Raw genomic sequence first — 26,536 nt, 5'->3', positions numbered from 1 at the left:
TGTTGGTATCAATTCATCCTTGTCAGTTTTAATCACAGTTATACCACCTTTTTTGGCACAACATGCACAGGAGATACCCATTTAGAATCTGAGATAGGGTAGATAACACCAGCATCTAAGAGTTTAAGAATCTCTTTCTTTACAACATCCTTCAGGTTAGGATTTAACCTTCTTTGATGCTCGATAGAAGTCATTGATTCATCCTCAAGATGTATCCTATGCATACACAAAGAGGGTGATATTCCCTTGATGTCATCAAGTGAGTAACCTATTGCTTTTCTAAATCTTTTAAGTGTTTTCAAAAGTTCAGATAGCTCAGTTTCAGTAAGTTCACTACTCACAATGACTGGATAAGTTCCATTAGGACCAAGAAATGCATACCTTACACCATTGGGGAGAGGTTTAAGCTCCACTTTAGGCGCCTTAAGCTCGCTCCAGTCGTCTTGCTGGGTGTCCCCTTGTTGAATGACCGAGGCTTCCTGATGGACAATTTGAGGCAGCTCCTCATATTGATCCTTACTACCAAATCTTATGTGTGAATCCAACATCATCCCATAGGCAGCACTCTCCAGGTTCTGAATCACTTCAGCTGGCCTCTCTATCGTCAAAGCATGCTGTAGAGGGTCTTCTAGTGACAATTCTTCAAGGAGCTCATCAGCAAGGGCATCCATCTCTTCAATGTAGAAAACTTGCCCTTGAACTGTTGGTTTCTTCATTACCTCCTTGATGTCAAAGTGAAGAACATGCCCTTTACCCAAGTGGAGATCAATCTTGCCCTCTTTCACATTTACAATTTCTTCTGCTGTAGCTAAGAAAGGCCTTCCAAAGATTAAAGGATCTGCAGCTTCCTCACCCATCTCAAGCACCACAAAGTCTGTAGGGATCTCATATTTTCCAACCATAACGGGGGGGTCCTCCAAGATACCCACAGGGTACTTTACTGAACGATCAACCAATACAAGAGACAGTCTACACTACTTGTACTGAGTGAAACCAAGCTTCTTAGCAACAGATAAAGGCATCAAGCTGACACTAGCTCCCAAATCGTAGAGACATCTATCAAATACCGTAGGTCCAAGAGCACAAGGTAATGTGAAGCATCCTGGATCTTCTAGCTTCTTTGGAACAACAAGCCTCTGGATGATGGCACTACACTCATGAGTGAGAATCATCATGCCCTCCATCTCCTTCTTCTTTGCAGCTACAACATCTTTCAGAAACTTGCTATATTGAGGAATCAGCATGAAAGCATCAATGATGGGCATTGTGACTTGAACTTCACTCATTTGCTTCTCAAATAGAGCTTTGTACTTCTCGAGCAGCTGCCTCTTGAATCTACCAGGGAATGGTAGTTTGGGTTCATAGGGAGGAGGAACAAAAGAATTGTCACTTGCTGGAGCAACAACTTCACCATCTTTCACTGTTTTCTTCTCTTCCCCAACCTTTCCTTTACTTTCCGCTTCCACAATCTTCTCCAAGATTTCATCATTGATTTTCTCATCAACAATCACCACTTAATCATCTATGTTGATGGCAACCCCCTCACCTAGTTTCTCAGCATCCTTGGTGAGAGCTTTCTGAGGTAACTCCTTACCACTCCTGAGGGTGATAGCTTTCATGGTCTCCTTGGGGGTTTTGCTCAGTTTTTCCAGGTAAAGAACCTTGTTGGCATTTTGTTGAGTGTTCATGGCAGAAAACTGGTTCTCCAAAGTTCTGAACTTGTTGTTGAGCTCATTGTAGCTTCCATCAATCTTTGAGTGAAGGTTCTTCAACTCATAGCCAACATGCTTCTCACTTCTTGTCTGAGACTCCAAGATTTGTTTTAGTAGGGCATCAGTGCTGCTGACTTGAGGAGTAGAGGTAGAAGTAGTAGGTTGTTGTTGGGCAGGTTGTTGTCCTTTGGTGTTGAAACCAGGAGGAGGGTTTTGTTGAGGCTGATAGCTGCCTTGCTGGTTGTTCCGAGGCTGATAACCACTCTGTTGGTTGTTGGGGTAAGATCTCTGTTGGTAGTTGTTGTACTGAAAGTTTGGCTCTTTCTTGTACCAGCTACCATTGTTGTTGATGAAGCACAGCTCTTCTTGCCCTTCCAAACCTTCAACTTCCTGGACAACAGGTGTGGCTTCTTTGTTTGGGTTACCAACAAAGTGCAGCTGCTCCTGGGTGGCCTTATCAGCAATGAGAATGTCAATCTTATCCTGGAGAGCCTTTAACTCCTTCCTCGTCTGCTTGTCATCTGTTCGACTGCCTCTGTCGTGGTCTCCACTGTAGACTGCATCACTCTTGACCATGTTTTCTACCAACTGCTCTGCATCCTCCTCTGTTCTTCCCAAGAAGAACCCATTGCTAGTTGTATCCAATCTGGCTCTGTACTTAGGAAGAGCTCCTCTGTAGAATGTGCTCAGCAGGCTTTCCTTAGAGAATCCATGATGAGGGCATTGAGCTTGGTAGCCTTTGAATCTCTCCCAGGCTTCACTGAATCCTTCCAAGCCTTTCTGTTGAAAGCTGGAGATCTCATTTCTCAGCTTAGCAGTTCTTGAAGTAGAGAAGAACTTCTCCAAGAAAGCTTTCTTGCAGTCATCCCAAGTGGTGATTGAGTCGCTTGGTAGAGACTTCTCCCACTGTCGTGCCTTATCACCCAGAGAGAAAGGGAATAACTTCAGCTTTAAGGCATCCTCAGACATACCATTGGTTTTTGACAACCCACAGTAGATGTCGAACCTGTCCAAGTGATCAAATGGGTCCTCTAGAGCCAAGCCATGATACTTGTTGTTCTCGATCACGTTGAGGAGTCCTGATTTGATATCAAAGTTGTTGGCTGCTACAGCTGGTGCTCGGATTCCCAATCTATGACCATGAATGTTGGGGCGGTCATAAGAGCCAATGGGTCGAGCTGCTCGCTGTTGGTTTTGTGGAACGTTGTTGGCATCATTTTGAGGTATGTCTCCCATATCAGTATCCAATCTCTGCAAGTGAGACTGTTGCTCTTCTTCTCTTCTCTTTCTAGCACACTCTCTCTCTAAAGCTCTGATGTATGCGGCTCTTAGAACTAGGTTTGATGGACCCCTGCTCCTCAAGTTCAAACACCTGTAAATTAAAGGGAGGTGAAGAAAGAGAATCAGTAACAAAAGAAAATAAAAATGACTTAGTCTCAAAAATGACTTAGTCTCAAGCAAATGACTAAATCTCAATGTTCAAATCTACTCAGAATTTGGCAAAGGCGCCAATTTGATGTTAGGAGTTTTCAAGGCTCCTAAGATAAATGTTGTTATATAAATGATTGTCGAACCAATTCTAAGGGATTTCAAGCACTGAGAATGCAAGTACTTACTTAATCTAAGTGCAACCAATGATTTAAAGGGTTTTCTAAACTAATGATTAATACTAATGCAATTTCAGAATAATAAAAGCGGTAAATGAGTTGACTTTCTTAACTAAGGAAAATGAGAAATCATGGGCATAGGAATTAGACCTTGGGTGATCAAGTTTCAAACTAAGGATGGCAGACGAACAATCAAACTATCAACTTTAAGCTTAGACACGATCCTAAACAAACTCTAGGTCTAGATGAATGTTCATTTACTAACACATTTCAAACAACAAATGTCTTTGGTTGAATAATATGGAAGCAATCATTACTAACAGGTCTAAAGCTATCTTAGCACTTCTAACAACAAATGTCTTTGGTAAAATGTGCTAAAAGCTTAGATGAGTTGTTTCAGGCATTTCATCGAACACCTTTTGGGTGGGAAATGCCTAAAGATCAACTTTTGAGAAGCTAACTCAGAAGATGCATTATGATTACTCTACTAGCAAGGTTTTGGAATGATCTACACTAAAACATCCTAGCTCTAACCTAATCACCCTTAATCTTCCTAACCCATGAATTCAAATGGTGATTACTCACTACTCTTCATGATTCCTCATAAACCCATTTTGGATTTCAGATTAATCATACAGAGGGATAAAACAACGAATTGGAAACACAGAATTGCTATAACTAGATGAACAAAGATGATTCAAGAGATGAACTTTCCAAAGGTTTTTCTTTTGAACAAAAAAGATAATCTGTCTGGTGGCTTCTAAAGGTACTTAAAACATAGGTTCTCAAAAGTAAAAACGTGCATAATGAAATGACCAAAAGGCCCTTGAGTAGAAATGAATTCGAGCAAACAGTAGTCGCTCCGAGAGGTCGCTCCAGGCTTCGGGAGCGACCTGGAGGGGTCGCTGCGAGACGTCGCTCCGGGTCGCTCTTCGCGAGCGACCTCGCTGTGTCGCTCCCAGCTGGAGCGACCTTATGGTGTCGCTCTGGAACGTCGCTGTAAGGTCGCTCTCGTGCCTCCGAGCGATGGAGACGCGAGCAACATCGGGGTGTCGCTCTGGCCAAGTCGCTCTGAAAGGGTGTCACAGCGACTTCACGGTGTCGCTCCGGTGAGTTCGCTCCCATGCACTGCTCGTCCAATGATCACCTTTATCACCTCTTTTTGAGCTCCAAATGCACCCAAATGTCTCCAAGAACTCCATGTGGTACTCCAATACCTGATAAAGACTCATGTATGAAAAATGCAACCTAAACATGGCTAAATCCTAGTCTATATGAGCAAAATGCACATGGGTGAATGGATAAAACAGTGGAAATATGCAAGATATCAGATACCAGGGTATCTGACCCGGGAAAAATCAAAGTGCCAATATACAATGGTAAGACGTATCCTAAAGCACATCTTCAAGCCTTCCACATCACGATGGGAAGGGCCAGACTGAAGGAGAGCGAAAAAGAAAACGGCTACTGGCGTCTGTTCGTTGAAAATCTGGAAGGAGAGGCGCTCGAATGGTTTGCACGCCTTAAACGAAACTCCATCGGAAGTTTCCGCCAGCTCGCATCGGAATTTCTCAAACAGTACTCTATGTTCATAGATAGAGAAACATCCGATGTCGATCTCTGGAGTCTATCCCAGAGAGAGGACGAAACACTCCGCGAGTTCATAAGGCGATTCAAGCTGGTTATGTTAAGGGTTAGCGGAATAAATGACAAGGTGGCTGTAAACGCACTCAGAAAATCGCTCTGGTACAAGTCGAAATTCAGAAAATGGATAACCCTTGACAGACCACGAACGATCCAAGACGCCCTTCACAAGGCAACGGACTACATCATAATCGAGGAAGAAACCAAAGTTTTGTCGCAAAAACATAAGCCGACAAAGACGTTCTTGAAAGATGCAGACCAAAAGACTAAGAAGAAAAACTCTCGTAAGGACAAGTACGTCCATCACGAAGGGGAAAAACTCCAAGGGGCGCATAACTACGCAGTCAGTTCGGAACAAGGCAGAACCACGGGCAATACATGGACTCGCAATCCAGGATACGACGAAAATACCTTCTGCGAGTTCCACCAGACTCGAGGCCACTCGACGACTAATTGCAAAGTCTTGGGAGCGAGTCTGGCCGCAAAGCTACTAGCTGGAGAGCTCTCCGAAGTAACCTGCGTTAAAGATCTCATCCTTGAGACCGATCATCCTCCAAAAACCGACAAAAGTCCACCTGCAGAAAATTCTCCTCGGAGAAATCAAGCAGGGGATAAATGCGGAAGGAGATCGGACGACAAAGGAAACAATAACAACCGTCGCAGAGTGAACATGATCATCGGAGGATCACAGTACTGCAACGACACGGTCTCGGCCATCAAGGCCTACCAGCGAAAGGCCGAGTCAAGTGCAAATTGGCCTACGTGGTCTCCTCCCCGAGATGGTCAAAGTAACTCGATAACTTTCACGGAAGAGGAAGCCGGCGGAATCTATCAGCCTCACTGCGATCCACTCGTCATAGACCTCGTCATATAAGATCTGGAAGTCGCACGAGTTCTCATTGACACAGGGAGCACGGTTAATGTTGTCTTCCGTGACACTCTCAAGAGGATGAACATTGAACTTGGGGAAATTACCCTGTTACCAAAACCATTGACGGGTTTTTCAGGCGAAACGTCAATGACTCTCGGATCAATCCAGCTACCAGTCATGGCCAAGGAAGTCACCAAGATCGTCAACTTCGCGGTGTTTGATCATCCTGCCATCTATAATATGATCATGGGAACCCCATGGCTGAACGCCATGAAAATCGTTCCGTCTACATATCACCCGGGCATCAAACTCCCGACCCAGAGCGGGGTTGCTGCCACCGGGGGTTGTCAGAAATAGTCGCGACTTTGCTTTCTCGCAGAGCATAAGTTAAGACAAATCACAACCACCGCGATGGTAAGTCGCAAACGCACGAAGTTAACTCAGCCTTCGACCGAAAACACTTCAAAGAAAGATGACCAGACATCGTCTGCTGGAGCAAACGCCTCGGATATCGAAATTCAGCTTGATTCCAAAGTCAACGCTATCACTCAACCGGAAAAGAAAAACTCGGACAAAGACATTGATCCTGCCACTGTCACCGCGATTAAGGCGGTCAACGCAGCACCAACCGCCGAGTAGAAACACTCGCGGCATAAATTAGAACTACGAGATGGCTTGATCCTTGAAAGGGGTACGTAGGCAGCTCGTCGAAAGACGAGTTCAGCTATCCCCCTCTCTAAAAAGGGGGGGGGAGTGGGTACGTATACTCGTATACTCCCAAGTTTTAAAACATGCATTATTGTACTTGAGCTTTTTAAAAATTTTACTACAATACACATTTTATGAACTCTTACGCTTCAGCTACGTAAAAATCTCGACAAACATTAAATTCTTGTCAACGGCCGTATCTGGTCCTAATCGCAAAACATTCGCAAACCTTTCGAAACTTAAAACGAATTTATAGCCTTCGAAGTAACAGCGAGACGTCACCAAAGTTAGAATCGAAACTATACGAACAACTGTCCAAATGAGACAATAAAATTTCAACGAATATTTACATCCTACTCGTCGATTGGCCCCGACGAAGACATCAGCCGTCTTAAACAAACGCACCTTGATCATTCTGATCCTCAAACATCCGACACAAGGATAAAAGCGCGCTATATAAAAAATCCGAAATTTTGGTCAAGCACTTCCAGTTGGCTTAAAAATTGTCTCTGGAGAGATGCTCGATTCACACCATACAAGTCGTATAAGCCGAGAACCTATCGCAGACTTTAAATCGATATGAATCAGGTTGAAATCGCAACAAGAAAATCGATAGCCGGCTAGTCACCGCATAAAGCTTAAAACCGAAAGTAAACCTAGGTCTTGCCCTAAACCCAGCACACTGGTCTCTAACATCTAAATACATGATATCTAAAAAATGATACGAGATCTTAAAACATGTCTCTCCGTCCATATCTTAACGTTCATGAAACTTCGTAAAAATAAATAAGTAACTTTTACAAAAATTCACATCTCGAGCAAACCAACAGATTGAACGTCTCGACAACTCATATTTATTTCACACGTATTCAGAACAAAGTAGTTCGAAAAATATTCATCATATATAAAACCGCAAAACGGTAGGGATTCGAAGCCACCAACGACCAGTCCCGATAAAAACGAAGCGGCCAAATAGGCCCACACAAAGTCTCACCATAAAGGCCACACTCGGCCAGATACAGATAATAAAGGGCACACTCGGCCATAAACACAAGATAGGGGGAAACCTCTTCCCGTCAAATGTTAACTTCGATTCTCACAGGTCAAAGTTAAAACCCCCCGACATGGAAGCTCCGAATGCATCCGCGGGACAATCCACTTCCTCATCATAACCAGCAGCCTCGGTCGCGACCTCCTCCGTATCGGGAGAAACCAGAATAGGATCCCAGAATCCCTGAATCCTCCCATCGATCGGGAAAATAAGCGCCTCAGCATGGGCATGATCATTCATGCCACCTTTCATGAGTTCCATCTCATCCTTGAAAACAAAGTCGTCTGCCTGCGTCTTCCAGAGGGCACCAACCGAACCACGACACTCGCGAAAATCGCCCACCAGGGAATAAGCCTCCTTAAGGTTTCCATACTCGGTCTTGAACTGAGAAGCACGGTTTCTCATCACCTCGACAACCTCTCTCCTACCTCTCCTTTCCGCTCGACGGATGGCCTTGTCATGATCCTTGGCAAGCTCGAATCTCGCTCTAAAATTTCGTTTTGCATACGCGCAAGGTCCTTTTCCGCTTTCTCTGCCTTGAAGCGGTAAACCATGGCCTCCCCGTGGCTCGTTTCAAGGGCTAAGCCAAGTATGTTCAGGACCTACAAAAATGACTAACGTAAAGAAAAAGAGAAGCACATGATTCTATCCGCAAAGTTCCTAAAGAAGAAAGAGACTAACCCCGTTGATTATGCATGATCCTTCCGCGACTACCTTGGACCTTCCCAATTCATCCTTGGACGAAGGAGGATCGAAACTCAAGGGTAAGCCGGCAAGGAACTCGTCAAAATCCAGAATATGTACCTCACTCGAACCACTACTGTCACCATAAGCAAGGTCTGGATCCCATCCTGGAAGAATAGAGTCATCTACGGAAAACTCTATATCACCAAGATCAATGCCTTTACCCTTAGAGGACCACACGTTCGTCTCCTCCGCGGGAACGTCGCAAGGAGCAGGATCATCGGATTTGGAATCATTATCCGCTTCTACGCCCACTACAAGATCGGGATGCATGAATCTCAACGCCTTGCGAACTCTCCTCGGCATAAAGAAGGTCCAGAAAAATGGACCATTCCTAAGGAGATCCCTCATTTCGATCACGTCTTCGGGGAATGGGTATAGCGGGTTGATGAAGGGACTGTCATTCGCCTTGATCCGGAACAATGAAATGCAATTCTCTTCGACGAACTCATCATTTACACGAACAAAGAAGAAGAACTTCGTCCACGAGTTAGAGTTGGAAATAAGCCCCTTAATCACCGTCATGTATTTCCGAGGGACCAACCGGTAGAGGTGCGGTTTCGAAACAAGTTGCTGACTGAAGATCGCTTCAAATTGGTAAGTGGTAAGGGAGAGGCCATGTTCATAGCTCAAGATCATGACGCCAATGAGATGCTGAAAACTGGTGGGATTCAGCTGGCTTATCGATACCTCGAAGTGGTCCAACACACGGACTATAATTTTAGGGATCGGAAACCACTGACGAGAGCGCACCAAGAACGACCTTGAGAAGTTCAGCGGTGCTTCTGCTCGGCGCGCCTTTTTTTCAACCAAACCCTGGCTCATGACAAGAAATGACTTCTCGCTGGGGGGAGTAATCGAACCATATCTCGCTATCCAATATGCCTGCCCATCGGTAGGATCTATCGAGTGAGGCAAGGACTCAGCCTTCGAGACAAGAACATCGTCATCGTGAACATCCTCGGACGAAGAACCACGGGAGATACCTCTTTTCAAAGTCTTTTTTCGGCTAGACATCTTTTAAACTTAAACAAAAAAGAGAAGGAGAGGGAAAGGAAATTTTTTTCTCAAGAAACTTCTTATGAAAATAAATGAGTGAAAATTATGAGGAAAGTTACCTCCCTTCTTATAGGCATTAAAAAGTTACTATTTGTCCACAGATTCTTGGATATAAACTTCGTCCAAATACACCTATCTTTCCCAAATCGCCAAACCGCACGCTAGAATCTCATCGCAATCCACGATTCTAACGGGCTGGGGGGCTAACTGTTGGGGTCAAAAATGGACACGGCGAAGTTAACATCCAAATATCTGTAAAAAATCGGCATTAATGCTTTTACGAAAAAATAATCTTTGTAACAAAATCTTTACGAAGAACCTTGCGGTGAAATCTTGCACTAATATCGGTTGATCCATCGAAACTAAACACCCATAGTCCAAGAACACGTTCATAAAACATCGGAAGTACTTTTAGGATGGGTTTACAGAAAATAAAATGAGTAAGCATAAGCCTTTACTTCAAAAGGAATCAATTGTGAAAGTACTAGGATTGAACCCGAGAACTCTCGTAAAGAGAATCCTAGTGTGCAGCCGCTATGCCAAGATTGTTATACTTGCCAAGTATTATAATTAAATAAATATAAACAACATATTTATATTTAATTAAAAAAGAGAAAGAAGGTTTCGTTTCCAAAGGGAATCAAAGGCGGGTTTAATGTGCGATACGAGTTGTGTAAGAGTAGAGGGCTAGCCGCTAGGCTACGGTGGATATTCGTTTTTTAAAGAAATGTGGACTTATTTAATCACAAAGATAAATATATCTTATCTAGGATACCATTTGTGATATTCAGGATGGGTTTCCAAAAATCGAATATGAAAATGAGATTGTCAAGATACAAGACCACTAAGCCAAGATGTTATATCTCAAAATGAGTAAGCTTTTAAAAGCAATATAAGCAATTTTCTTGCTGATTGATAAAAAAATTAAAAAATGTTCTGATTCCATTAAGGAAAAAGTGACCATAAAACATGATGTGAGTTTCATAATACATAAATATCACTACAATAAAAATGTGTATTGATAGCACATTGTGATAGCTTTGTTTTTCAAACTGCTATCAAAGATAAATTTTTCGATTTTGGTATACATTAATAGCAGTTAATTAAAGCTATCGTGAAAAATTAGTAAGCGAGAATAAAAATGATGCATACCGCCCATACTTAGATGAACTTGAGATAAAACCGTGAAATACCAAAATTTTCCCTCTTTACTATGACACATTCTCTACTTAAAGATGCAAAATTTAGTTTTGACAAAAAAAAAGTAGAGTCACCAAAAAAAAAAAAACTTCTCTCTCTCGACAAATCTCACTTCTTATCTTCTCCGATGTATATCTCCCTCTCACTTTCTCCAGATCTTACTTCTCTTCTTCAACAATTCTCACTTCTCCTCTTCTTTCAAAAATCGTTTTGGGGTATTGTGTTCTCTCTGTGTTTCAATAAATCTAGGCTTTCTCATTCCCTTTCTTTCCTAGGGTCTAAAACACGAGAGACAGAAGAAAAGAGAGACGAGACGAAATGGAGATAGAGAGGAGAGAGAGCTCCGGTCGTGTCTTGCGTCGTCTCCGATAATCAGAGCTTGGGTTGGGTGGGGTCTTGCTTTGTCTCCGCCGTTTTTTCCTCAGCTTCATAGAACCGCCGTGTTCATGTTCCGCTGCTGCTTGTACCTTTTTCAGCACTTGTCTCAAGAGAAGAGTTTGAGTCAAGCGATAAGAGAAGGCAGAAGATGGAGACAAGGGAAGAGACATCCTGCCACTCGAGCTTGCAATCTAAGGTACGTTTGTCTCCACTCTCGTGTTCTTGATATAGAGAAGTGAGCTTGACGGCAGATTTGTGGTATGTGTTTGCAAGATACATAGGAGATGGAGACGAGGAGAAGAATAAGAGCCGGAGAAAACAGAGGTGGAGTTTCAGATTCAAAACGAGAGAAAACACAAGAGCAAGGTATATCTCGATCTTCTTATATAATCGTATACCATTGTCACTAGGATTATAAGGGTTTCTCCGTATTTTCAGGAAGAAGAAGATGAGAATGACAAAGTGGCTGTAGGCGAGGAACTCATGTACTTGGAGAGTCTGTCTTGAACAAAACTCTTCCTTTTTTGTAAAACTTAACAATTTCGATATTTTGTTCATTGATTCACTGTCTTTTGTCTTAAGATCTAGAGGCGTGTGTCTGCGGGAAGTTATGAATATACAAGATCTTGATTCTTATAAGGAAGCTTTGTTGATTTCTCAAGACCTGTTCGTTCAATTGCTTTAAAGAATCAGCTTTATGCTGCCGTTGGTTCTCTGTTACTAACTACCATCTTCTTCTTCTCTAGTAAGTAGTGGTCATCTCATTCTTCTATGGATATATTAATCTTCAATAGTCTTCTTGCCTTCTTGTTTGCGGTTTAGTAGTGTTTGATTTTTTTTGGCAGTTAAAGAAGTGAAACATAAAGTAGAAGAAGAAGGAGACAAACATGGAGAAGTTGCTTTAGGGAATATTTTTCGGCAAAAATTATTTCACTAAGTCCTCGTGTTCAAGGGCTAGAATCTGAGCTTAGTGTTCATTTTGTTCTCTCATATGTTAGGAAGTAAGAATGTCTGCTGCTGGTGGAATGGCGAGTGAAGAAGTTGGCGAGGAAGTACCTTTTATTCTATGGTTTTCTACTGTCTTTTGCTCCTTGGTTTGTGTAACATGATTTTATTACTCACTGTGCCTTGTACATTTCTGTTTGCAGGTACGTCTCTGTCTTTCAATGATTAAATCAAGAGTTTATGTTAATTGAACATGTTAAGGACTACTTTCAGAGCAGCAGCAAAGTCAGAAACTTCAAAGTGATGGCTCTCCAATCTGATAACATCACAATCAATAGAGTTGAGAGTCTTCTCAAAAGACACCAAACCTTTTACTGACCGGATCACCGCTGAGTACATCTGGTATGGTATATAACCCGTAATTTTTTCATAGACCTGATTTGTCAATGAGTGGTGTGGCCTATGTTTTTTTATCTCATTTCTTATGATGGTTCGAGTACATGACGAGCACCTGGAGAAGATACTGAAGTGATTCTCTAGTAAGACTTCTCTCAAGGTAATGTTAACATTTCACTCTTTTCATTAACTCATATTCGTGTACTGATACTGTTGTTCTTCAGTCCTCAAGGTAATGTTGTGTGTTTGTTTCTTTCTGGTCTGTCAGTGTTGGTACTAAATGAAGCTTAGAAGCTCTCACGAGAAGCACACTTGCCGTCTCATCTTATGCTGTAACAGTTCTGACAGTCCCTCAGCAAGATGACCAGGTCTTCTCTCGTTTTCGTTTAGTAACAAGTTTGGTTTCTGAATCTTTAAATTTCAGTTAACTATAGATTTGTGTCTGAATTTGCAGGCAGATGCATACACCAACGAAGTTTATGTATTGTGGCATGATCTCAGCAGTGGTAGGCGGTTTAATATGTATAACGCTTATACAACCGTAGACGAGAAAGCTCTAACTGCATAAAACCTTAAGGCACATTTCTGAAATGTTCTTATATTCCTTAACTTATATGTTCTAAAGAAGAAGTAAGTATACTGTATACATGCTTAAACTTGCTATGAAGTGAACGTATGATCCATTCTTAATTCAAAAGCTCAAACAGCTGAACCCATTTGATTGTTTTTAACAGGTTCTTGGAACACCAACTCTGGAGGTTATCAAGGTGCATCCCCCTACGCTCTGTGTGAGATACAGGCTAAGGCCAAGAAGAAAATAGGAGCAAGGTTTTGATTTAGTTCCCATGTTTTCTAGTCCCTTTATATTAGTTCTGATTTTATAATGATGTTTGTGTAAGATTTGATGAAAATGTAGACATGTTTGTGGTATTGATGTAAGTACATTTTGGTTTATTAATGAAATATAAATTGAATATTATTTTATTTAAATATAATTAGCAACAAAACATATTTCTATGAACAAGCTCTAATAGCACATAATCGATAATAAATATAGCATTGATACATCACTATAACATAACATATGATAACGGTCAAAACAAAAGCTATCATAAAGTTCGACTAACCATAGCAGCTAAAAACAATGCTATTATATGTCTCCGATATAATAGCATTGTAAAAAATGCTATAATATAGGAGGGACCTAAGATAACTGGGGCAGACATAGCGGTTTCAATAACGTTAACAATAGCATATGATAGCTGTTTTCTTATGCTAAGAATGAACATTTTTTTGTAGTGTATTAGTCTTAAAACATAAGAGGGAAGTTGATAAAATCAGATTAATCATCCATCCAACTTTCCCCAAGGTTTGGCCAGTCAATTACTTTAACCTTGACATTAGCCAAGTTTCATTTGGCTTCAATGTGCTCTGCTGTTAGCTTTTTCAACTCGGAAAAGAAGTCAAAGTTTTCAGCCTTGATATTGACATCAATCAAATCAATTTGAGAATAAATAGATTTTTCTTTGCTCGAAGCCTCATTCCATTCAAATTCAGTTTGCATTTTTTCCTTGGCCAAGCGGAGAATCGACTTGTAATGCTCTTCGGTTTCATTTTTCTCTTTGTTAACCATAAATTTCATATTATTAACCTTTGAAAGAACTTTGGAATTTCTGGATGGGTTTCTAGAATAGTAGAATATAAGTGTGTGTTTTTCTAGCAAAGAAGTTTAACCTAAAAAAATGAAATGAGATCAAAAACTAAGGATTGATATATGCATATTTGGGAAATTTCAAATTGTGATTTGGAATTTTGGAGAAAAAAAGAACAAATATACATCTACCAGGATTCGAACACGAGATCTCTAGGGAGAGGGGGAATAAAATGTCTCCACTAGGCCAAGTGTGTTTCAATTGTTTGTTGATGTAAGTAAATGAATATAATCCATTGATTTTTTAAATTAAAAAAATAAAAAAATAAAAAATCGATCTGATTCCAAAAGGAATCGAACGCGGGATGAGGCAAGTGTTTCAATTTTGTAAGAGAGGGGTTTAAGCAGCTAGGCTGACATCTGGTAGAAGATAAAACATAAATGTATTTAACTGTAAATTTTATATTATAAACGTAGGAAAGAACTTTGGAATTTCTGGATTGGTTTCCAGAATAGTTGAATATTAGTGTGTTTCTTTCTAACAAAAAAATTTAAACTAAACTAAAAAAATGAAATCAGGTCAACAACTAAGGATTGATATCTTCATATTTGAGAAATTTCAAATTGTGATTTGGAATTTTGGAAGAAAAATGCATTTAAACCTTAAATGTATATTACATAAGTTGGAAAGCATCCAACTTATTCAGGATAGGCTTCCAAAAGCAGATATTTATGTGGCCAGTGCATATCACGTAACCATTAAATAAACAACATCCAGAAAATGATCAATAAGAATGTAAATCATCAACAAACCATTGAAATGAAAAAGAATAGAAAACAAATGAATAGAAAACTTCATCATATAGCAGGAGAAGAAAATGTATCAGTAGTTTGCTTGTTACAGCTAGTTGAATCAGTAATAACCTGCAGGATTCAAATTGTTTGGAAGGTTTAGTACATGATTAGGCTATCATATATAGTCTAAGAAAGAAGAAAATCATACAAACACAAAGAAAAAAAAAATTAGAAACAATGTACCTGTTTTTCTCTCTGGACAGTAGAGCCAAAAACTGGAATATCATTCAAAGGAACATGAGAAACAAATGTATCAGTAGTTTGCTTGGTACAGCTAACTGAATCAGTAATAACCTGAAAAAAATCAAGTTGTTTTGGAAGGTTTAATACATAAATAGGAAAGCTTTCCTGAATAATATTGTTGAAACAAAATAACAAACCTTAATACACAACTGACATATTTCATCAAATGCTCTAATCTTGCCGATGAAACTTCTGAGCTGACGAGTATTTCCTATGGAGATTGGGGGAAAACCTTAACAATACTTTTCTAGTCCAACGAAATCCTATAACTCAAATTTATTTGTTCCTCTTTAAAACTAAAATCTTTGGAGCCATCTTCATCAAATCTTCATACTGAAGATCATCTTCTATGTAAATAAAAGATGCATTCCTATTCTTATCAACATTAAAATCCCACTGAAGAGATTCTTTTGAGTTCCATTGTCCACAGACACAAAAAACTTCAGCCATAGTTTTAAAATATGTTAAAAAAACAAAAGAAAATCTAAAAAAGACCAACCACAGGGACATTTAAGTAAACTTGTGAGTCTAGAAGGTGAAGATGACGACAATTCAATCTTAAGTTTCAAAACAACTAGAAAATCCAATCGCAGAGAGATTTAAGTAAACTTGTGTGTCTAGAAGGTGAAGATGATGACAATCCAATCTTAAGTTTCAAAACAACTAGAAAATCCAATCGCAACAATATATCATCAATTTCTATCGAACAGAAAATGATGATACCTTGATCAGAAGAGACACGAAAAAATGAGATACAAAGACGACGACAGATCGAGAACGATGCAAAGACGCAGACAACGACAGATCGAGGACGATGCAAGGGCGCACACGACGACAGATCGAGGACGATGCAAGGGCGCAGACGACGACGAAGAACGATACGGAGGCGAGACGAAGACGACCGACGGCGATACGGAGACGACGGCACAACTTCGTCGGAGATGATGGCAAAACTTATAAAAAGTTTTTAAAATTTTTTTGTTTAATTATTTAATAATTTAAGTTAAAGTAAGATTGGGGTAACCTCGTAATTTGCTATCATTAAATAAAATGTTTCTGTCAAATTGGGTCTTGTGGTCTATATTTTTGGAAGAAAAATTTGGTTTAGAGCTATCTAGGACCATTTCTCATAGTTTAATCTAGGCACATACAAAAATTTTGAGAATAAAAAATTTTAAACAAAAATTAATAAAATTTGTGATAATTCATGTAAAACTAATGTTACAATTAAACTATTAATATGATGTTGCATTTTTAAATAAATTAACAAAATAAGTGATTAATATAAAAATAGTACAATTTCATTTTAAAAAAATTCAACAAATATTAAATTTTCAAAATTATATTATATATTTAAAATTGATATTATATATTTATTTAAAAATATTTTACGGTTTAAATATTATTTTAAAAATAAACATATATACGCACGTACATGCGGATTAAAATCTAGTTCCATTTAAGCGTTATGAAACATAAATCAACACAATTATTTTAGAATATAGTTTCTATCATCCGACGATGAGTATATTTAAAGTTCCACATAGAATTAAGCAAACATTCTCAAGGATGGGTAATGAAAGGTTTCCATCATTGAGAATGGATAAAAAAAGGTTTCCCCAAACCATAACACATCTGTACCAGCTCTGACGGGAAAACGGCTAATTCATACATCAACAAGGGGTCGCGTTCACGATCAGTACATACAATCACACCCTGTATTAAAACATACATCAACTCAAATTATATTTAAATTTCATACGCCAACCAACACATTTCGGTAAATTCATACATTGATTGTGTCTTTGTTAGTCAAATATTGACGGAATCTTACGTGGACTTAACAGATGATTACGTGTAAACTAAGTCCAAAACGACGTCGTTTTATTGAAAAAAATTTTGTTTTCAATTTGCTTAAAGTAGTGTTCAAACCCGGGTTACCCACATTAAGCTATCCCCCACTCGACCACTCTACCATGTATGATTCATTGTGTTAATACATCACATATACATATTTAACATTCATCGGTTCCGGGTTCCCCAAATTTTTTTTTATTTCATTTGGTTTAGAGGGGAATTCGAACACGGGTTCCCCACAATAACCCATCCTCCACTGGACCTCTCTGCCATGTATAAATTATCGGTTTAATACATCACATATACATATTTATCATTCATCCGTTCTGGGCTCCCCAAAAAAAAATTTCGTTTTCATTTGGTTTAGAAGGGGCTTCGAACACGAGTTCCCCAAAATAACCCATCCCCCACAGGACCTCTCGCCATTATGATTCACCGGTTTAATACATCACATATACATATATTCGGTTTGGTAAGCATTGCTCAAATGTTATGTTAAAAAAAAAAATTGCTCAAATGTTAAATTTTAGGAAATTGTAAGTTTCAATTGGTTTATATATTTTAATCCAAATAATTTATATTTGAATTTAGGTTCTCGCTGTTGCTCGGCTTGATTACATCTGGTCCAGAAAAACCCCCATTTGATGTGAACACGACCGAAGGACATCAAGATTTTGAGTTTAATTAGTTGTACAATACTTATTGATTAACTCTATGATTAATTAGGTGATAAAGTAGATTTGTATACTGCTCATATGGATGTGCGTGAAATAATTCTTTTAACCGGGTTCGTAAACCATAAGAAAACGATTTTTTTTCGAGGAACCCGGAACGGATGAATATGTATATCTGATGTATTAAAACGCTGAAGCATTTATGGCAGAGTGGTCGAGTGGGGATACGTTAATTGAGAGAACCTTGGTTCAAATCTTCTTGGAAACCAAATCGTAAATATTTTTTTTAATAAAATGACGTCGTTTTGGGCTTAATTTCCACGTATTAACCTTATAAATCCACGTAATCATCCGTTAAGTCCATGTAAGACTCCATCAATATTTGACTAACGGAGATACGGTCATAAATTTACCGAAAAATGTTGGTTGGCTTATGAAATTTAAATATAATTTGAATTGATGTATGTTTTAGCATAGGGTGTGAGTGTATGTACTGATCGGGATCGCTATTTGACTAACGGAGATACGGTCATAAATTTACCAAAAAATGTTGGTTGGCTTATGAAATTTAAATATAATTTGAATTGATGTATGTTTTAGCATAGGGTGTGAGTGTATGTACTGATCGGGACCGCGACTCCTTGATGATGCATGAATTGGTCGTTTTCCCCCAGCTCTGACATTAGGTGACAACCAACGTTGATTACACAAACGATTGTTTTTAACTCAGTAGTCTTCGATAATAACTGCTTTATAAGATAATCTTTATTGCGAACTCTAGAAACATGTGTCATGGTTTTTTGTACTTATGAATTATGATACTACTGTTGCGTGATATTTTAGGATATTTTAGCCTCGTATTCATATCTGGGAGCACTGAAATAAACGTATTTTGTTTGTACGTATTTTGTATGGTAAGTCACTAATAAGAATTCATGCATCTTTTTTTTTTTGTCATCAGAATTCATTCATCATATAAGTAAATTTAAGGGTAATTCTATCAAATAAATTTTTTAATTTTTTTCATAAAAATAAGAGAAAAATAATCAAAATAATCCTTTTTATTTTAAAATTTTTAATTTTAATTTTTTAATTTTTTAAAAAATTTGAAATCACTCTCAGAATTTCAGCCCGTAACTCTAAACCCTAAGTCTAGATTAGTTAACCTTAAACTATAAATGTATTTTATTTTTTAATTAAAAAATTTGGTTATTTTTCTCCTATGAAAATTATTTTTGTAAAAATAAACTAAAAAAAAAGTTATTTTAGAATTTTGTTCTAAATTTAATTAGAAAAGATGGAACAAAAATAGAGCTATTCGCTTTCATGTATGTCTGACAAATGATTACTACCCCACTGTACAGCATAAAAATATGGTCTTAGTGGAATGCGAAATTCGTTGAAGACCACACCAATCGTGCAACCTATCATCTCACATCTATTTTCTAGAGAATAAAGTATAGACTATACTTCTCAAACAATCAATTCAGCCATCATCTCACATCTATTTTCTAGAGAATAAAGTATAGACTATACTTCTCAAACAATCAATTCAGCCATCATCACAAATTCTGGAGACCAAGTTAATGATGGTAACCCAGTTTGACTCTTTATTAAAAACATCTATATTATTAAAATAGGATCATCCTAAAATATTTATTTATAAAAAATTGTTGCAACTATCCTTTTTTTTAGCCCAATTTATTATATATGATTTAATATTATAACTAAACCCATATTATATACAATTAAATATTATAACTAACCCATATTATTGCAACAATTAAGTCATGTTACATTTTGTTGGAACTACACTAAAAATAGACATTATACGGTAAAATCTGGATACTGGGTAGCTCGGAACATAATGAGCAATGAGGAAGAGATGGAGATTTTGGAGCCTAAGATAACCAAGTCCAAACCTTTACTTGAAAGGTAAAAGCATTTGAAAAGATATGTCATCTTATGTGGCAAATGATAACAGGACATGTGGCTGTAACGCGAAATCTGAAACACCGCAATATTAGATGCGATAACTATTATCCCAGATGCGGGGAACCAGAAGAAACTGTTGTTCATGCCATATTTGAATGCCCTCCAGCTCTGCAAGTATGGTCCCTATCAGCAACACCATCTAGCCCCAACATTTTTCCATTACAAAGCATTTATGCCGATATAGACTACCTCTTATGGAGAAAGAATAGCATTGTTGAACCCAAACTAGAGAGAGATCCTTATCCCTTGCTAATCTGGTACGTCTGGAAGGCTCAGAATGATACTCTTTAGGGAGATTGACAGGGACCATTTGGAGTTAGTCCGATATGCAAAGAGTGAATATCAAGCATGGTTTAATGCAAATGAGATTATGCTTCCCGCTCCACAAGAGCATTGTGGCGTAAAACTCCAGATCATATAAGCCAGGAAAATATTTGCATGGTAGATGGTTCATGGACTTCCACAACACATTTTAGTGGGTATGGATGGGTTTGGAAATATAGCGTTGGAAAGATTCAGCTCATGGAAACGCAAAATCTAAGGAGTTGAGATACTGCTTTACATTCGCAACTATAAGCACTGCGATAGGCAATGGAGAGTATGCTTCAACATTCGTCATGTCAGCGCTTTGGGACTGATTGCAAGGATCTGATCGCGATGATAAAGGAGCCTCAGGCTTAGCCAAATTTTGCAACAGAATTGGAGGCTATTCAAACATTGCATATATGTTTTCTAGACTTCGAGATATCTCTTATCCCTAGGGCCCATAATGGAATTGAAGATTCTTTAGCTAAGATTGTGCGATCTTTTCATAGAAAACTTTGTTACATTGGTTATTCTATTCCGGTACCACCTTAAGTTTAAGTAATAGAATAGCCGGTCATTGTAAAAAAAAAACTCATGTTACATTTTAATAAACCCACGTTTGTTTCACTCAAAGTTTTTACAAAAGATCCTGACTTTATAAACATCTGATATAACCTATTACCAACTTCCTTCTATATTCCATACATTTGATATGTTTCAATACAGACAGGTTGTATCCAGAGCCGGTCCTGAGATTTCTGAGTTCCTATACAAAATTTAAAAAAATATTTTAAATATCATAACATAAAATTAAAAATTTATACAAAAATTTATTTACTATGATACTTACATAATATTTTTGAGAATAACCTATTATTACATAAATTTATATGTTAAATTAATTGATTTATTTGTTTTTCTTACATAAAACTTTAAATATAATGTATAAAATATGCAAAATAATAATTTTATATTTGTTTTTTAAATTGTAGGCCCCACAAATTTGGGGGGCCACGTACCAATGTTTCGTGCGTATGTCCTCGGACCCGGGTCTGGTCGTGTCTATTTTCTCTATCTCATACCTTTTTTTTTGGTAAAACTATCTCATACTTTTTTTTTGTGTAAATTGAAAACTTTCTCCATTAGATCAAGTGTTTGCTTACTAGACCATTTTTTTCAATACAGAGGGGACATGTCTTGTTAAACATATTAAGATGTATAAATATGTGAATGTTTCACAAACATTCAATGAGCATGATGGCTTGACGAGATGCTACTACCATAGTTTTCTACCTTTGCACTATCTATTCGTTTTATAAGTTTCTATCTAAGATTCGTTGATACATTCAAATATATTATATATTTATAATACAAATTTTTTATACATATTAATGAATTGATACTACTTATAACAAGACGTTAAGTATGAAAGTTTAGGGATTATCAAATAAAGGAACACACAAAAGATATCAAGAACTCTTTCTTGTATATTAGAAACTTTTTAAACAATCTTCTTAGATCTGTTTAATCTGAATTATTCTGAGTCACACAAGACTAGAGACGGATCAGTTTCTAAACTCTCAAATCACAAAAGCCGAGCTGCTCTCACAAGTCACTCACCTTTGTTAACAATTACTTAACAAGAACACACTTCTTGCTCAAGCTTTTTCTCAATTGAACGTCTAACCTAAATCTACCCAAGGTAATCTAGTTATATACATTTCCCACAATATTCTGTATCCTCATATTATGCTAAACCAAAATCTTCTTTGCTTCTCGCCAAAGTAATATTCTGGATCCAATGATAATCTGACACATCATCGCCACATAACAAACTCGTAATCATGTGTCACACATCGATCAGCATGTGTAACACATTCCTCTGTTCCACATAGTCTTGCTCCACTTTCTTGAGCTCTTCCTTGAGCTTACATTCTCCCCCTCAAGGAGAGTCTCCTCCGTGAATGAGAGACGTTGTTGATTAATAAATTTCCGACGCTTAAGAGTGTTATATCTCTCCATTGCGCCCATTGAGATGTAGCGAGCAGTCACTGGTGTCCTTGTAGGACGCATCATATGGGGAAACTCATGCGTCCTTGCTTGGAAGATCTCGCGACTAGCCTCGTAACGAGGTTCCTTGGGAGGGAAATTTTCTCTTTCATCGTCGGCCGAGGCCGAGAGTGATTCAATATGCAGCGGAGAGGATTCAGGAGGAGGAGAGGAAGAGCCGTCGAAGAAGCGGAGGGTCGCTTGCGTTGACGTTTGCGAGAGGTGGAAGGAGTAGCCGTGAGAGACGAAGGTAAGACTGTTTCAGTAGCCTCCATGACTTGTTTCAGCTGAGCACTCCTTCGTGACGGTTGCATGTTGTGAATGAGGAAGAGATGATTGTGTCGGCCAAGAGAACCAAGGTGTAGCACTAGAAGAGATAACCCTAACAACAACTTAGATGGACCATTAGAAACACAAACAATTTGGGCCCGATTAGCCCAAAGATAAAATGAAGCACAAGACAAAATCCAAACTTTAGAACTTAAAGATTATGACCAATAGTGTAGACATCACTTATAGTCGTGAAAGAGATTGAGAGCATTGACCGGACCATGACGAGCAACGTATCAAAAGAAACAATACCACTATATACAAGCATATATGAAGGAAAACTCTTTTATGCCTTTGTTTGAGAGAAGAGTCGCATAGATTGTGGCCAACACATAACTTGTCACCAAATGTTTTTACAGAAATCAATGAAACCAACCCAAGCCTGTAGCTATTTTCAGCCGAGTAGCTGTCACAGGCGAGATTCCTCTAGGATTGCCATCAAAAATCGACTCCATCGTCACACTCATCTGTAAGGTCTGGAAACACATTTTAGGCATCTGGTGTTGTCTATCACTCCAACCCGATAGACTCATTCCATTGGAATGAAACTCATATACAAATTTTTTTATTTTTTTCTTTTCAAGAACTGAATTCCAGCTCTGCCTAGTCCGGATAGTGACCAAAGTCAGAGTCAAAGTGGGGTACCACCCAACTCCAAACCGAGTACCCATCATTCCAGGCCTTGTGTTTCTTTTTCATTTTTTTATAGATGTGTAACGCCTTGTTTCAGCTGTTGAAGCACACAAACTTCTCCATGTTAGCACTCAGCCTCTCTTGTGTTTCCTCATTCAATCCAGACAGTGATCAAGGCTCAAACCTAAAATGTTGTAGCATCGTGGTCCGAGATGAGTGTCCATCACACGTGAACCAGATGAGTGTGAGAGTAGAGATCCACTACAAAAAAAGTTCACATTGATAGCACATTGTTATAACACGTTTTACTGAACTGCTATCGTAGATGAGTTTGAAATTTCGGTACTCTATAATAGCATTAGATAAATGCTATGATAGAGTAAATCCTAAAATAGCACTTAATTAATGTTATTTTAAAAATTAAGTGAGCGGAAGATAAAATTATTGAACCCACCAATACTTAGCGGGAAATTATACTTAAGCGTCAAAGACATTATTTAGCGGCTTCAGTAATGATATCAAAAGCATATAATAGCATTTTTATAACGCTAAGAAAAACCATTTTCAAACATTATATTTCAAACATTAAAACTCTAAACTTAAACTAAATACCAATTCATAAACTCTTTTTATATCTAAACCTAATTTGTAATTTCTAAAATTCTTTAGTTTTATAACTTTAACTTTATAACTAAGTCTGAACATTTATATTTAATATTTTATTTAAATTCCAAACCCTATATCTAAACTCCAAACCCTATTCTTCAAACCCAAAATATATATGTAATGTGCCATAAATTATAAATCTACTCAGTAAAAATAATATTTCCAATTTAAACACCAAACTTAACACATAAAATTACAAATCTAGCTAATTTTCAAATTTTATTCTCAAATTTCATCTAAATCCCAAACCACATACTCCAAACCTTACATCATAACACTAAATTTAATTAATTATAAACTCCAAATCATAAATTTTATATTCTAAAAAATTAATCACTAACACTTTATTTCAAACCCTAAACCATAAACTTATACACATAAAACTTTAAGTAACCATTAAACTTTAAACGAACCATATTCTCAAATATATAATTATTAATAACAACAGCTTAAACATGAAAAATAAAGTTATTTATACAACTGATATTATTAACACCAATAAATGAAGAAAGTAAGTTATTTTATTGGTTAATCATAAAAACATGGAATTATTTTGGCCATTGATTGATTGGTTTAATCCAAAGGCCCAAAAGCATTCTTTTGTTATCTCCATACTCTCTTCTCATTGGTTGATCTTGCACAAGAAGGATTATCATTTCTGACCACTGATTTTTAATCCAATGGCTCAAAAACATTCATTTGTGATTTCTTTCTCTTTTCTCGTTGGCCAACTCTTATCTTCTTCTCTCTTTTCCATCCAGAATTAACCACCACAAAGTCTTTCTTCTCCACTTCAATCTGCAAATACACATGAGATCCAAATACACATCACTCCTATACACTCCTCCTCTCCTCCTATCCGGATGGTTCCTTCTCCTCCCTGATGCCTACTCCGTGAAGCTTCCTCTGTGTTACTCTTCCGGCCGCCTTCTCCGTGAAGCCTCGTCCTCTGGTTCGGTAGCGAATATGAAGGCGTGAAAGGAGACGACGTCATGAAGAAGGAAGAAGAAGATGCAGCGGAGGTGGCGCGGAGATGACAAGAGGGAGAAGACGATGCGGCGGAGATGGTGGTAGTGACGAACCAGACATGGAGGCAGTGGTAGATGTGGTTCAAAGAAAGGTGTTTTGAGCCTGAGGCATGAAGCACGAGGACGCGGAAGCAAGACGTAGTAGATGCGGTGGTGCTTGAGGAAGGAGGCGGATTAGGTTTAGGATTGGTTAATTAGGTTTTGGTTTAATGTGTGTTTACTTAGTGTTTGGTTTAATTTGTTATGGTTTACCTTTTTTTTACTTTTTGGTTTAGTTTTGTAAAACTGATTTTATTTGTAAACTGATTTTAATTAATAAATAAAATTTCATTCTAATTATATTTAATTTTTGATTTAATTTCTAATTAATTAATTTTAATTAAATAATCAAATTAATTTTTAATTATTTTATTTCTAATTATAGCATTATATCGATGTCATTATAAGTACATCATAGCACAAATCAAGCGTTATAGTTAAGTTAATAATATCATTCGAGTATTGCTATCATATCTTCACATTTCGTAGCGTTCAAAAAACGCTATCATAGATGGGGTACCTATGATGGCTGCCGTATACATAGCATTTATGAATTCGCTATAAAACATCTAATATAGCATATTTCTCGCGCTAACAATGTACATATTTCTTGTAGTGATCAAGACGAATAGCTTTCAAAGAACGAACTTGTTGGTTCAAGGTGTTGGTGTTGGGGTGACGTCGAAACATGCAGTACACGTATTTACAACAACTCTCCTCTTAGACATGACTTATTCAGAGATTCACGATTCCCAACGCCTTCCGGAGACCCAGAAAGTTTTTGTAATCTAGCGTTTGGTAAACAGATCAGCTAGTTGTTTTTCAGATGATACATGCACAAGGATCACGATTTTCAGCTCAACCAATTCTCTTACAAAGTCTGATGTCCACATGTTTGGTGCATGAGTGCTGGACAGTATTCTTAGACAGATTTATTGCACTCATATTATCACAATGAACAAGCATAGGATCAGAAGTGATACTGTAATCCACAAGCATTTGACGCATCCATAGTAACCGAGTACAACAGCTTCCCAAAGAAATGTACTCAACCTCAGCTGTCGAAAGAAACACACAATTTTGTTTCTTGCTGTGCCATGACACTAAGTTATTTCCGAGGAAGAAGCAACCACCAGAAGTGCTACGTCTATCATCCAAGCACCCCACCCAATCCGCGTCACAGTAACCTGCAAGGTTCACATTAGTTTCAAAAGTGTAATGAAGACCAAAGTCAAATGTACCCTTCACATATTTTATAATACGCTTGAAAGCATTAAGATGCGACTCCTTGGGCCGTGCCTGGTAGCGTTCACATATCCCCACACTGAATCACAAGTCAGGACGATTCGCCGTGAGGTAGAGATGACTGCTTATCATTGCCTGATACAACTTCTCATCCACTGGTTTTTCTTCATCATCTCGAGAAAGCTTAGTCGTGGTGCTAATGGGAGTTCTTGCAATCTTACTTGTTTGCATTCCAAATCGTTTGACCAAATTCTTAGCATATGTGCTATGTGAAACCGTGATACCATCCTCCAATTGTTTGATCTGTAGTCCAAGGAAGTAACTCAGCTCACCAACCATGCTCATCTCAATTTCCCTGGTCATTGTTTTGACAAACTCATCAACCATCTCCTGAGAGTTTCCTCCAAATATGATGTCATCAACGTAGACTTGAATGATCATAATGCGTTTTCCTTTCTCTTCAATGAACAAGGTTTTGTCAACTCCCCCTCACTGAAACCCGTTTTTGAGAAGGAAATCAGTCAGTCTCTCATTCCAAGCTCGTGATGCTTGTTTCAAGCCGTAGAGAGCTCTTTTGAGCTTGTATACGTGATCCTGGAAATGAGGATCTTCGAACCCCTTGGGCTGTGTCACGTAAACCTCTTCCTGTA

At 38.1% G+C, this 26,536-nt stretch overlaps 1 protein-coding gene, 1 long non-coding RNA gene and 1 other non-coding gene across 10 annotated transcripts; all 3 read left to right on the top strand.

Moving 5' to 3' along the window:
* The first annotated feature begins 2,418 nt into the window (after window positions 1-2,418).
* LOC125581042 lies at window positions 2,419-2,525 on the top strand. The gene has a single exon (XR_007318753.1). It is a non-coding gene; the product is annotated as a small nucleolar RNA R71 (small nucleolar RNA).
* A 2,478-nt stretch (window positions 2,526-5,003) lies between these two features.
* On the top strand, window positions 5,004-5,837 carry LOC106373659. The gene has a single exon (XM_013813802.2). It carries the CDS (start codon window positions 5,004-5,006, stop codon window positions 5,835-5,837), a length of 834 nt encoding a protein of 277 aa, XP_013669256.2.
* Window positions 5,838-10,069: 4,232 nt separating this feature from the next.
* LOC106376665 lies at window positions 10,070-13,294 on the top strand. 8 transcript variants are annotated; one of them, XR_007318618.1, is made up of 10 exons: window positions 10,257-11,170; window positions 11,248-11,340; window positions 11,413-11,459; window positions 11,557-11,719; window positions 11,820-12,043; window positions 12,123-12,321; window positions 12,417-12,475; window positions 12,584-12,683; window positions 12,770-12,945; window positions 13,050-13,294. It is a non-coding gene; the product is annotated as an uncharacterized LOC106376665 (long non-coding RNA). The 8 variants fall into 8 exon arrangements; XR_007318617.1 differs by having other exon boundaries at window positions 10,070-11,170; window positions 11,413-11,470; window positions 11,557-12,043; XR_002655220.2 differs by having other exon boundaries at window positions 10,266-11,170; window positions 11,413-11,719.
* Window positions 13,295-26,536: the final 13,242 nt, after the last annotated feature.

This window comes from Brassica napus, chromosome C1, assembly GCF_020379485.1.
Source record: "Brassica napus cultivar Da-Ae chromosome C1, Da-Ae, whole genome shotgun sequence".
Classification (NCBI taxonomy): domain Eukaryota; kingdom Viridiplantae; phylum Streptophyta; class Magnoliopsida; order Brassicales; family Brassicaceae; genus Brassica; species Brassica napus.
The sequence above is the reverse complement of the archived record's forward strand: the minus strand, read 5'-3'. Positions and strand labels throughout refer to the sequence as shown.